A 13,118-nucleotide genomic window follows, 5' to 3' on the forward strand; every position below is an offset into this window, starting at 1 on the left:
TTCTTAGTCTGCCTAATCCCCATGGCTTGTTCTCCTCAGTCCTACACACCTCCAAGCAACGAGTTCAAGATCAGCATGAAATTGGAAGCGCAGGACCCCAGGAACACCACATCTACCTGTATTGCCACAGTAGTTGGACTGACAGGTGCTCGCCTCCGCCTTCGCCTTGATGGCAGCGACAACAAGAATGACTTCTGGCGGCTGGTTGACTCAGCTGAAATTCAGCCTATTGGGAACTGTGAGAAGAATGGGGGTATGCTGCAGCCCCCTCTGGGTGAGTAACTGGACCCAAGCTCTCCCTAGCCCATTAGTTATCTTCCTCAAATTGTACATTGTATTAGAAGAAAACATAGGGTCATCTGCCCATCCCTTCTTTTTCGTATGGTCCAAAAGGTCCACCTAACATGAAATGAGCTGTGAAATCTGGACCTCTCCATTCTTCAGTAACTTGTGATATCCATGCTTCTCTTCAGCTCCTCTCTTTCTAATGGGAAACCACACCCTGCATCCTTGTTTGTCAGGTCCCATTTACCCTGAGAAAAAGGATGGAAGAAGGTCTTGCCATTGAACTTGCCTCAAAAAACCGTGGAGCTTTTATCAAATCCTACAATCACAACAGACAGTGAGAGAAAAATCTCCCATTAGAAAGGATGACTGTTATAAAGATCCCTTATCTCCTTTCCCCTAAATTCTCAATTGGTCCTTGGAATTTTCTCACTTTAAATCAATTATTAAGTAAAATGCATTATTTTCCTTTAATGACACCACTGTATTTTTCTCTTCAAGATCAGATTCACCTTTTTTAGCATCAGTATACCTGAGTGATTTAGCACATTTCATCAGTTACCGTCAGTCACTATTGCAGTGAGTCTCTCCGGAGGATGGAGATGGTTTATAGGCTGTGTTCCTTTCAGGAGGCTGTGCTAAATTAAATGAGCATTAGAGGAAAGTGTCATTTGAAAGACCTCCCCAAGTGGTTATTTAACCTTTTCTTTCTTTCTTTAAAAAAATTACTTGTAAAATTTCAAACATATACTAAAGTAGAAAAAAATAATACAGAGAATGAAAGTCCATGTATGTTTTATCTTTGATAGTTAGTCTTGTTTTCTTAGTAGCTATATACATTCCCTGACCACTCCTGCCCAGTTGCTTAAACATAGTATCATTTTATCACTAAATATTTAGTATGTATCTCTCTCATAGTTAATATTTTAAAAGCATAATCATAATAACATTGTCACATGTGAATAAAATAATGATACTTCCTTAATATCAACAAATATTTACTCAGTATTTAAATTTTCCCTATTGTCTGTCTGTCTGTCTCTCTCTTCCTCTCTTTATTTCATTTTCTTTGAATCAGGATCCAAATAAAATCAACATATGCAGTTGGGTGATATGTTCCTTAAGCCTCTTTTAATCTATGTGTTCTCCTCCTCTCTTTTATTTTTTCCTTGCAATTTATTTGTTGAAAAACCTAAGTCATTTTCTTTAAATGAAAATTAGATTTTGCTGATTATATCTCTCTGGTATCATTTAACGTGTTTCTCTGACCTCTCTTCCTAGAAATTGGTAACTAGATCTAGAGGCTTGATCAGGTTAAGGTTTAGTTTTTTTTCAATAAGAATATTTCATATGTAGTGATATTTACATTTATTAAGAAGTATATATGGTCTGGTTGTCTCTCATTTTATAATGTAGCAGCCATTGCTGCTTGTAGTCTAGACAGGGGTTGGCAGATTTTCTAAAAAAGTCAGATAGTAAATATTTCAGGCTAACAGGCCATACATTCTCGTTGTAACTTGTCAGCTTTGTCCTTGTAATATGAAGGCAGTCATAGATAATACATAAAAAAAAATGGGCAAGGCTGTGATCCAGTAAAGCTTTAGTTACAAAACAAGTTGTTCAGCCTTCTGGCTATAGTTTGCTGCCCCCTGATTTAGACCTATCAATTCATATTGGTTGCAGAGTAGAAAATTTTAATATTATCATTCTGTCCACATAAATTAAATGGAATATGTCTATTAAAATAAACTTTCAACTATTTGGTTATCCTGAAGCATAGTTCATGCAGGAAAGACAGTTTAAATGCTTGATTCTTTTCTTTGTTTACCACTTTTCAGAATAATAAATTAGATTGCCATTATCCTCCAAAATTACTTAGTCTTATTGCTATTGTTTTATTCAATATCATAAACTCAAAGATTCCTACATATTTGATGTTTTTCACTTCATTGCACTAATTATCCTTGTTGATTCTTGAATTGTTCATCTTTGGCCTCATGTATGTAAATAATTCTTGAAATCTGTAAAACAGTATATGCCCTTTACCTTATCCCTTTCTTCTGCCATAGAGTAACCACTTTCTTTTAATAGTTCATACTTCATTTCTTAAAAAATAAGCAAATATATCTGTGTGTGTGTACATATATATACATATGTATTCCCTTCTTATATAAGTGACAACATACTATACATACTTTTCTCAATCTTACTTTTTTCATTTAACAGTATGTCCTCAAAATGACATCTTAGTATTGAGATGTTTCTCATTCCTTTTTGTAGCTGTGTAGTACCATAAGGTTCTCAACTGATTTTATGAACCACAGTTTAGAAGCATCTTGAGGCTATTACAAACTATAAGTTCCCAGGGATAATGGTGACCATCTGCATCAAAATTTTTCCATAAGTTCTCCGGAAACATATAGCTCAAAAAGGAAAGCAAATTAAGCCACCCATAACTCATGCCTAAACATAACTAGGAGTCAAGAATACCACACATTTCAATAACATGTTGCCTACATGTTCTGATATAAAGATCTGAAACCAGTAAAGCTAATACCCACCCCAGAATGAAGAGTTTTATGTAGATAGAAACTGCATTAAAAAGGCAGAGGGCAATGGGAGCCTAACACAGCCAAAATCACTTCCAGAAAAAGATAGGCCCATCCAGAGTGGGAAATACTGAAAGAGAACTAAGAGCTACTTGATTAGAGCATTGTCTACTGGAGAATCAGAAGAAAGAGAATGAATTAAAAGTGTGAGGGACCAGAGACAGCAGCCGTGGGCTGATAACTACCTTCATGGGAGAGATAGACATAATATTGAAGGAAAAGAAGGAAGCCATGGGTAGTCGTTTAGAGTTACACAGAAACAAAGAGAATCATAAAATCAGAAGACATTCGGGTCTTCCTATCCCACCGCATCCCAAACAGGCTCCACTAAAGAAGCTGCATTTCATTATGCCAACAGAAAACTCATGACCCGAGATCCCTGACAAAATGGAACATCCTGTTTTTTGCTAGCCCAAGAAAATATAAGACATTTTAAATCATTGGGAAACAGCAGTCAACATCCATAAAAAAAACTTCTACATGAGGAAAAACAGAAGTAGAAGATAAAACCATTTTAACTACTGAAAATTCTAAGCCAAAAATCAGTGACTAATCAGAGGAAAACTGTTGCACAGTGACCCATCTTGAATTAAATAAGTATTGACATCTACGAAAAAAAAATATCTTGAATCATAAATTTTAGGTCAGACTAGAAATGCACAGTAAATAGGAAGATGTGAAACAGAATTGTGCAAACTCAAGGAAAAAAATGAAGAAAGAAAAATAATCTCAATTGAAGACTCAGTTCCAAGGTACCCATTGGGACAATATATTCAACTGAAAATATAATAAGAGATATTGAGAAAAGAAATAAAACAGTCAAGAGAATAAAACTAAATATTAGAAGAAAAAGGTTTAAAAGTATCAGAAAGGAACTGTTAGATACAGAATGTAGTCAAAAAGGTCCTCTGGGTATATGTATGTGTACATGTATATTTGGATTTCCTAAGGAAGATAAACAGGATTAAAAAATTGTAAGAAAATGTTTCAAAAATGGGAAAATACCTGAACCTTCATATTGAAAAAGCCTACCTTATTCCTGGAAAATTGTCAACTCTAAGACCTTTTCTAGTAAAACAGTTATACTCTATGAATAAAAAAAATTCAGCTAAGCCTCTAGCAAAACAGCCAAATTATTTTCAAGGCAAAGAAAGTCAGGTTTGCATCATACTTTTCAACACTAAAATGCAAAGCAAGACCATAAATGGAGGAGCGTTTTTAAGAAATCTGAGGAAAGAAAAGACAGGTTTATATCTAGATGAACTGTTTTTTCAAGTGCTGAGATTATACTGAAAGAGTTTTCAATGTGCAAGAACACAGGAAATATTGTGACCCAGCCCCTTCCTAAATCAATTATGGAAAGAGCTTCATCCAAATACCAGATGATATATCTAAGAAAAGCAAAGGTAGGGACAAGAGTAGAATAGTATGGTACTAGTCTGGGTCCCAGTGAAGAAGGAACACAGATAGTTTAATGAAATTGTTAACTCTAACAGAGAGTTGGAGTGAGGGATTGGCTAGTCAAAAGGCAGAGAACTCTAAGGAATGGTTGAAGAGCTGGCATAAGGAGAAGCCACTACACTGGGGCAGAGATAGACAGCCCAAGGAAGCGTCTCCCTTCCCCCATCTCAGGCCCGAGATGTAAGCCGTGTTGGAGAGGGCGCTGTTGCTCACTGGATGAGAGAAATCACTAGTGCCACAGCAGTGGAACTTGCTAGAAATTTGCCTTCTATAGTGTGGAGAAGACTCTTCATGGAAAGGTGTGTCTCTCTGTAGAAACTCTTACAAAACCATTTAAGGTGGGAGGTGGTGGTGGAGACGGAGCTGCTGCTGCTGCTGGCCACTGGATACTTAACTACTAACTGTCCAGTGTTCCGGGACACAGGCAACCAAGGAGATGGGAATGGCTGCAGAAGCCTGCCAGCAAATGCAGTGGGACCAGAAAGCAAGTCCCTTTCTTCCTGTAATATCTTTAGATGGGGTCAAAGGATATCATTTAAAACCAATAAATCAGATAGTAGTAGCCTAAATGAGGAAATGGGGGAATTAAGGACATTATAAAGTATGTTAGTATAAAGATAACCACTAAAACAAAATTCCCAAACTTTCTCAATACCAAAAGAACAAAATGGTCAAGAAATAAATGACACAAAGAGATGAACTATGGAAAATGCAGTAAATAAAACATACTGAAGTTGAGAACAAATACATAATTTATACAGAGTGTAAAGGTGGGTGTAATTTACACAGAGTATACAGAATGTAAATGGATATTTACATTTAGCTCACCTGTTAAAACATTTCAGATTGATGCTCAAAGTCAAATCCAACTTTACACTCTACAGGAGACATACCTAAAATAAAGTGAGTCGGGAAGGCTAAAAGTAAAAGATGACAAATGATGTATGAAGCAACTTCAAACAGTATAGTAGCAGAGGTTTGTTGTTGTTCATTCACAAAGTCATGTCCCAATTCTCTGTGACCCCGTGGACTGCCACACACTAGGCCCTTCTGTCCTCCACCATCTCTCGGAGTTTGCTCATATTCATGTCCACTGAGTCAGCGATGCTATCTAACCATCTCCTACTCTGCCACCTGCGTCTCCTTTTGCTTTCAATCTTTCCTAGCATCAGGGTCTTTTCCAATGAGTCAGCTCTTTGCATCAGGTGACCAAAGTATTGGAGCTTCAGCTTTCAGTATCAGTCCTTCCAATGACTATTCAGGGTTGATTTCCTTTAGGACTGACTGGTTTGATCTCCTTGCAGTCCAAGGGACTCACAAGAGTCTTCTCCAGCACCACAGCTTGAAAGCATCAATTCTTTAGTGCTCAGCCTTCTTTACAGTCCAACTCTCACATCTGTACATGACTACTGGAAAAACCATAGTTTTGACTATACGGACCTTGTTAAGCAAAGTGATGTCTCTGCTTTTTAATATCCTGTCTAGGTTTATCATAGCTATTCTTCCAAGGAACAAGCGTCTTTTAATTTTGTGGCTTCAGTCACCATCCTCAGTGAATTTAGAGCCCAATCAAATAAAATCTGTCACAGTTTCCACTTTTCCCCTTCTGTTTGCCATGAAGTGATGGGACCAGATAGTTTTTTGAATGTTGAGGTTGAAGCCAGCTTTTTCACTCTCCTCTTTCATCCTCATCAAGAGGCCTTTTATTTCCTCTTCACTTTCTGCTGTTAGAGTGGTATCATATGTGTATCTGAGGTGGTTGATATTTCTCCTAGCAATCTTGATTCCAGCTTGTGATTCATCTAGCCCAGCATTTTGCATGATGTACTCTGCATATAAGTTAAATAAGCAGAGGTTACAATTCTGTTATCAGACATGTTGGTTGTTGTTGTTGTTGTTTAGTCACTATGTTGTGTCTGATTCTTTGTGACCCCATGGACTGTAGGCCGCCAGGCTCCTTTGTCCATAGGATTTTCCAGGCAAGTATACTGGAAAGGGTTGTGATTTTCTTCTCCAGGGGATTTTTCCCTACCCAGGGATCAAACCCGCATCTCCTGCATTTCAGTCAGGTCCTTTACCACTGAGCCACCCAGGAAGCCCTTTAGACATGGTAGAATTCATAAAATAGAAATTACAGTAGATACAAAGTGATATAGACAAACACACTAATAGGATATTTAACACACATCTCTCAAGACAGGATAAGAGTACAAAAAGTAAAGATGCTAAGACTTTAATGAATAAGATAGATCGTGTGTGTGTGTGTGTATGTATTATGTATGTATACCAAACTGTATACCATGGCAACTCCCTTCCACCTTGAAATTTAACGTTTTTGTTTAAACAAGTTTTGTTTGGAAAATGGATATATAAGCCAAAATTTCAAAATTCCTAAAACATAGTCATAATAAACATCACATCAGAAGTCTGAGATACAATCAAAGGGATGATTGGAAAACAAATTATAGCCTTAAATACCTGTCATAAATAAAAATGAAAGGATAAATATTAAAAATTTAAGCTCCCAGTTCAGAAAGCTAGAAAAAGTTATTACCCAAAGAAAATACAAAGGAGAAATAAATAGAAAAAATAAAGATAAAAAGATTTATGAGGTGAAAAATAGAAAAGCAGAAGATCAAAGTGCTGGTTCTTTGGAGAAAGCATCAACAAAATATACAAGCCACTAGTTAGCCTAATAAAAAAAGCAATTAGAGCAGATATACAGAAGTAGAAATGATGCCACTAGTTAGCCTAATAAAGAAAAAAAGCAATTAGAGCAGATATACAGAAGTAGAAATGACGAAGGGATCAATAGTGTAATAAACCAGAAAAGCTAGTTAGGACCATCACAAGGTTTAAACAGATCTATAGAAAAATATTTTCAAAACACCTACTTCAAAGCACTAGGTACAGATTAATTTACAGGGAAATCCTAGAAAATCTTGAATACCAAATAGTCTCAATTCTTCTTAATGACCTGCAAGTTGCTGTAGGTCAGTGACACCCACAGAACTTTTCTGTGATGATTGAAATGTTTTGTGTCTTCGCTGTCCAGCATGACACATGTCCAGCCTCATGTGACGTAGAGCACTTGGAATGTGGCTACTGCAACTAAAGAATTGAATTTTTACTTTTATTTAATTGTAATTTAAAGTTGAAAACCTATGTGATTGGTGGCTATGGTATTAGACAGTGCACTTCTGGATCACAGAAAAAGTAAGAAAATGGCCAAATTCTTTTTATAAGCAGAAGGAAATGGCAACCCACTCCAGTACTCTTGCCTGGAAAATTCCATGGACTGGAATTTTCAGTCAGACATGACTGAGCAACTTCACTTCACTTCAGAACTTTGATACTTAAACCTGATTTAAACACACACACATACACACACACACACACACACACACACACACCATCTTTATAATAAGTTTTGAAATCAAGAAATGTGTGTTCTCACAAGTCTGCAGAGTTTTGTCAAAGTTCATATGACTTTCTTCCTTTGCTATTTTAATATGGTAAAGTCCACTAATGATTTCGCTAAACTTAAATCTTTCCATTCTCCCCAAGCCCCTACTACTTTGTCTTGATGAATCACTGTTTTAAATATGTTGAATTCTAATTCCTAACATTTTACACACACACACACACACACACACACGCATACACACACACACACACTGTCATGTATGAGTAGTATTATAAAAATCTTAAAATGTTAGGAATTAGAATTCAACATATTTAAAACAGTGATTCATCAAGACAAAGTAGTAGGGGTCTGGGGAGAATGAAAAGATTTAAGTTTAGCGAAATCATTAGTGGACTTTACCATATTAAAATAGCAAAGGAAGAAAGTCATATGAACTTTGACAAAGCTCTGCAGACTTGTGAGAACACACATTTCTTGATTTCAAAACTTACTGTAAAGCAACAGTACTCAAGACATTGTGGTACTGGCATAAAATGAACATAGACTTATAGATAAGAGGATTAGATTTGAGAGTCTAGAAATAAACCCATACATTTATCCTCAGTTGATTTTCAGCAAAGGTGCCAAGATAATTCAGCAGGGTTTTCAACAGCCTGCACAGGGACAACTGGATATTCACATATAAAAAAATGAAATTGGACCCCACCTCCACACCATAGTTTTGTTTTTTGTGTTTTTTTTGCTCAGTTGTGTCCAACTCTTTGTGACCCCATGGACTGTAGCCTACCAGGCTCCTCCATCCAAGGATTTTCCAAGCAAGAGTATTGGAGTGGGTTGCCATTTCCACACCATATACAAAAATTAATTGCAAGTAGATAACAGACCTAAAACTCTTAGAAGAAAACTTGGGAGTAAATCTTCATGACTTTGGATTAGGCAGTGGTTTCTTAGATCTGGCTCCAAAAGCACAAAGAACAGAAAAAAACTGATAGACCTCAAAATTAAAAGTTTTAAATTTTGCTTCCAGAAACACTGTCAGGGAAGTGAAAGACAACCCACACGATGGGAGAAAATAGGCAAATCTAAAAAGGCAGAGAGGTTAGTGGTTTCCAAGGACTGGGATAAACTGAGAATGGGGAGAGTGGAGGAATGATAAAATCTTCCAAAATTGGGTAGAATTATCTTTAGAGAAAAGAAGTCGCTCAGTCATGTCCGACTCTTTGTGATCCCATGGACTAGCCTATCAGGCTCCTCCATCCATGGGATTTCCCAGGCAAGAGTACTGGAGTGGGTTGCCATTTCCTTCTCCAGGGGATCTTCCTGACCCAGGGATCGAACCCAGGTCTCTTGCATTGCAGGCAGATGCTTTACCGTCTGAGCCACCAGGGGAGTCAATAGAATTATCTTTGCATAACTCTAAAAACCACTGAATCAGATACTTAAAAGTATAATTGAGTTTCACCACAATAAAGCTATTATTTTTTCAAACTCACATAAACCAATTCAACATACAATATTGTATGCTGAACATTGGGAAAACTGGGTATCCACATGCAAAAAAATGAAATTGGACCTTTACCTTGCACTCTTATATAATAATTAATTCAAAATGGATCAACAACCTAAATGTAGGAGCTAAAACCATACAACTTAGAAGAAAACATAGAGGAAAAGCTTCATGACATTGAAATTGGCAGTGGTGTCCAGATATGACATCAAAAACACAGGCAACAAAAGAAAAATAATAGTCATATTTGACTGCATCAAAATTAAAAATTTTGTTTATTAAAGGAAAGTGTTAGAGTGAAAAGGGAACTCATGGAATGGGAGAAAATATTTGTCGATCATATATCTGGCCAGGGGTTACTATCCAGAATATATTTTTTAAGACTTTTTGAACTCAACAGTAACAAATAAACAACTTGATTGAAAAATAAGCAAAGGACTTGAATAGACATTTCTCTGTAGAAGATATACAAATGTCCAATAAGCACATGAAAAGATACTCTATATTGCTAATCATTTAGGAAAATCAAAATCACAATGAGATAACACTTCACACAGAAAATAACAAGTGTTGGTGAGGATGTGGAGAAATTGGAACTTTGTGTATCGGTAAGTATTAGAAATGAAAAATGTCATAGCCACTATGAAAAACAATATGGTGTTTCCACAAAAAACGTTAAAAGTTAAATTACCATGGGGGGGAAGGGGGAAGGGGAGGTCGCTCAGTCGTGTCCGACTCTTTGTGACCCCATGGACTGTAGCCCACCAGGCTCCTCCATCCATGGGATTTTCCAGGGGAGAGTACTGGAGTGGGTTGCCATTTCCTTCTCCAGGGGATCTTCCCCACCCAGGAATCAAACCCAGGTCTCCTGCATCGTAGGCAGACGCTTTACCGTCTGAGCCACCATAAATTACCATATGATCTAGCAATTCCACTTTGGGATAGATAGGCGAAAGCCTATAAAGTAAGGACTCAAGGAGATATTTTTATACCCATATTTAGCAGCATTATTCATAATATCCAAAAGGCCAAAACAGCCCAAGTTTCCATTGAGAGAAGAATGAGTAAATAAAATGTGGTATATACACATAGTAGAATATTATTCAGCTTTACAAAGGAAGGAGGTTCTGACGTGCTACAGGGTGAGTGAACCTTAAAGATACTATGTTAAATGAAATAAGCCAGTCACAAAAGAACAAATACTATATGATTCCACTGAGTACCTACAGAAAAAAGAATGACATTTGCAAGAAACTAGGAGAGGGGAGAAAGGAATGAGGAGTTACTGTTTAATGGGCAGAGTTTCGTGTGAGGAAGATGAAAAAATTCTGGAAATACATGATGGTGATGATTACACATTGATATGAACATACTTAATACCATTTGCTTTTGAGAAAGAGAAGGAAATACATGTGTATACACACATGCACACATATATAATGTACATGAATTTATATATATTTTATATACTTATTTTTATAAAAAGAAACACTGGACTATTAAAACGAGAAAATAATGAAAAGATTGCCTATGGGGAGTGTCTGGGAATAGTGTGGAAAAAATAGAAATGAGAGACTTCTTGGAGAATACCCATTTATATTCTTTTGACTTCTGAATTATTTGAATGTGTTACTTATTACATAAAATTAAATCAAAAATATATGAACAGGCATATACTAAAATTGGCCAACTTTTCAGTACAGTTCAGTCACTCAGTCGTGTCTGACTCTTTGTGACCCCATGAATCGCAGCACACCAGGCCTCCCTGTCCATCACCAACTCCCAGAGTTCACTCAGACTCACGTCCATCAAGTCAGTGATGCCATCCAGCCATCTCATCCTCAGTCGTCCCCTTCTCCTCCTGCCCTCAATCCCTCCCAGCATCAGAGTTTTTTCCAACGAGTCAACTCTTCACATGAGGTGGCCAAAGTACTGGAGTTTCAGCTTTAGCATCATTCCTTCCAGAGAAATCCCAGGGCTGATCTCCTTCAGAATGGACTGGTTGGATCTCCTTGCAGTCCAAGGGACTCTCAAGAGTCTTCTCCAACAGCACAGTTCAAAAGCATCAATTCTTCGGTGCTCAGCCTTCTTCACAGTCCAACTCTCACATCCATACATGACCACAGGAAAAACCATAGCCTTAACTAGACGGACCTTAGTCGGCAAAGTAATGTCTCTGCTTTTCAATATGCTGTCTAGGTTGGTCATAACTTTTCTTCCATGGAGTAAGCGTCTTAATTTCATGGCTGCAATCACCATCTGCAGTGATCTTGGAGCCCCCAAAAATAAGGTCTGACACTGTTTCCACTGTTTCCGGATGCCATGATCTTCGTTTTCTGAATGCTGAGCTTTAAGTCAACTTTTTCACTCTTTCACTTTCATCAAGAGGCTTTTTTGTTCTTCCTCATTTTCTGCCATAAGGGTGGTGTCATCTGCATATCTGAGGTTATTGATATTTCTCCCGGCAATCTTGATTCCAGCTTGTGTTTCTTCCAGTCCAGTGTTTCTCATGATGTACTCTGCATGTAAGTTAAATAAGCAGAGTGACAGTATATAAACAGAAACAAACTGAACTCTGTATCAAATGATTATCATAGCCACATTGAAAAACTTCCAGCAATCAGAACCCTTACAGTACACCCTCATTGGGAGATATTTCAAAGGAAGAGGAAATTCTGATTTTTTTTAGCAATGTTAGTGGTTTTGCCATCATAATCTGAAACTATTTTGTGTGTATTGAAGATAGATGTAATGAGTAAATAGATACAAAATATGGAATAGGAGAAGATGAGGAAGAACCTTGCAGTGTAGGATTGAATTGAAGGTATGTTATGAACTGTTTACTTCAAATAGGTATATAAATCTACAATTATATATATATTAAAATATTCATATATATTAACATATAATACATACTCGCTTAGAATATATACATGTTTACATATGTATATGTATATATTCCAGGATGGTACATGTATATATGTATGTATGTATATGTTCCAAGCTCTGTCTATTGAAAGGCCTAGAAACAATGACTCCTCAGTAGCAATGTGAGGAGTTGATTTCTAAATTTCCAAATTACTTGATTTCTAAATCCCATTCTCCACTAAAAGGAATCATGGCTCCTTGAAGCAATGGCTATTTCAAGACTGAGCAACAGGTGAATCTGGAACATCTTATTTTGCCAGAAAACAGTTTCAAAGAATGATGGGTACATATCAAAAGGATATAGGAGCCAGCCTAAAGAGACTTTGACTAACCAAACCTGGAAAAATAAAACCATCAAAAAGAATAATAAAAATAAAAATATAATAGTAGTAGCACCATGGGTCCCTAGTGAAACACTAGAAAAAAAAAAGTTGCAGAGAAAGTTCTTTGCAGAATTTCAGCTAATAAATATTAAAAATGATAGAAAGTTATCATTTTGGCAATCACCATTTTAATGAATTCAGGCCAAGACAATCGATGAATGCTAAGAAAAGCTTATAGTCCTGAAGTTTTTCCCCACTGATTATCTGTTAATTATAAGGGGGAATTACAATAAAGAAATCTGTCAGTCATTCCTTAACAAGTGATCAAATTTAGTATCATCAATGATTAGACCAACATATATACCTCTTAAAGCAATGAAGTGAGAAGTACTCAACATCACTTGTGTAGTACTTTTGTCAAAACTATTTAACATGGATGTAGTCATAAGGGAACAATCAGAAAGAAATCCAAATTGTGGGACATTCTATAAAACAGTTAAGACTCTTCAAAAGTAGTAATTTCATGAAAAACAAAAGGCAACTGAACAATTGTAGATTAAAGGAGACTAAAGATACAT

The 13,118-nt window shown here is 36.6% G+C and overlaps 1 protein-coding gene across 7 annotated transcripts in view; it reads left to right on the forward strand.

Annotated features, from left to right (window-relative positions):
- The window catches only part of SCMH1 (Scm polycomb group protein homolog 1), a 216,705-nt gene that overhangs the window by 95,330 nt on the left and 108,257 nt on the right, over window positions 1–13,118 (forward strand). For 6 of the 7 annotated variants that reach the window (XM_068966207.1, XM_068966204.1, XM_068966209.1 and 3 more), the window contains one exon: window positions 40–274. In XM_068966207.1, the coding sequence (XP_068822308.1) occupies window positions 40–274 (235 nt within the window). Of the gene's footprint in view, window positions 1–39; window positions 279–13,118 lie in introns of those variants that run through there. The other variant, XM_068966208.1, reaches the window with a different exon arrangement.

The sequence above is a fragment of the Capricornis sumatraensis genome, chromosome 2 (assembly GCF_032405125.1).
Source record: "Capricornis sumatraensis isolate serow.1 chromosome 2, serow.2, whole genome shotgun sequence".
NCBI lineage: Eukaryota > Metazoa > Chordata > Mammalia > Artiodactyla > Bovidae > Capricornis > Capricornis sumatraensis.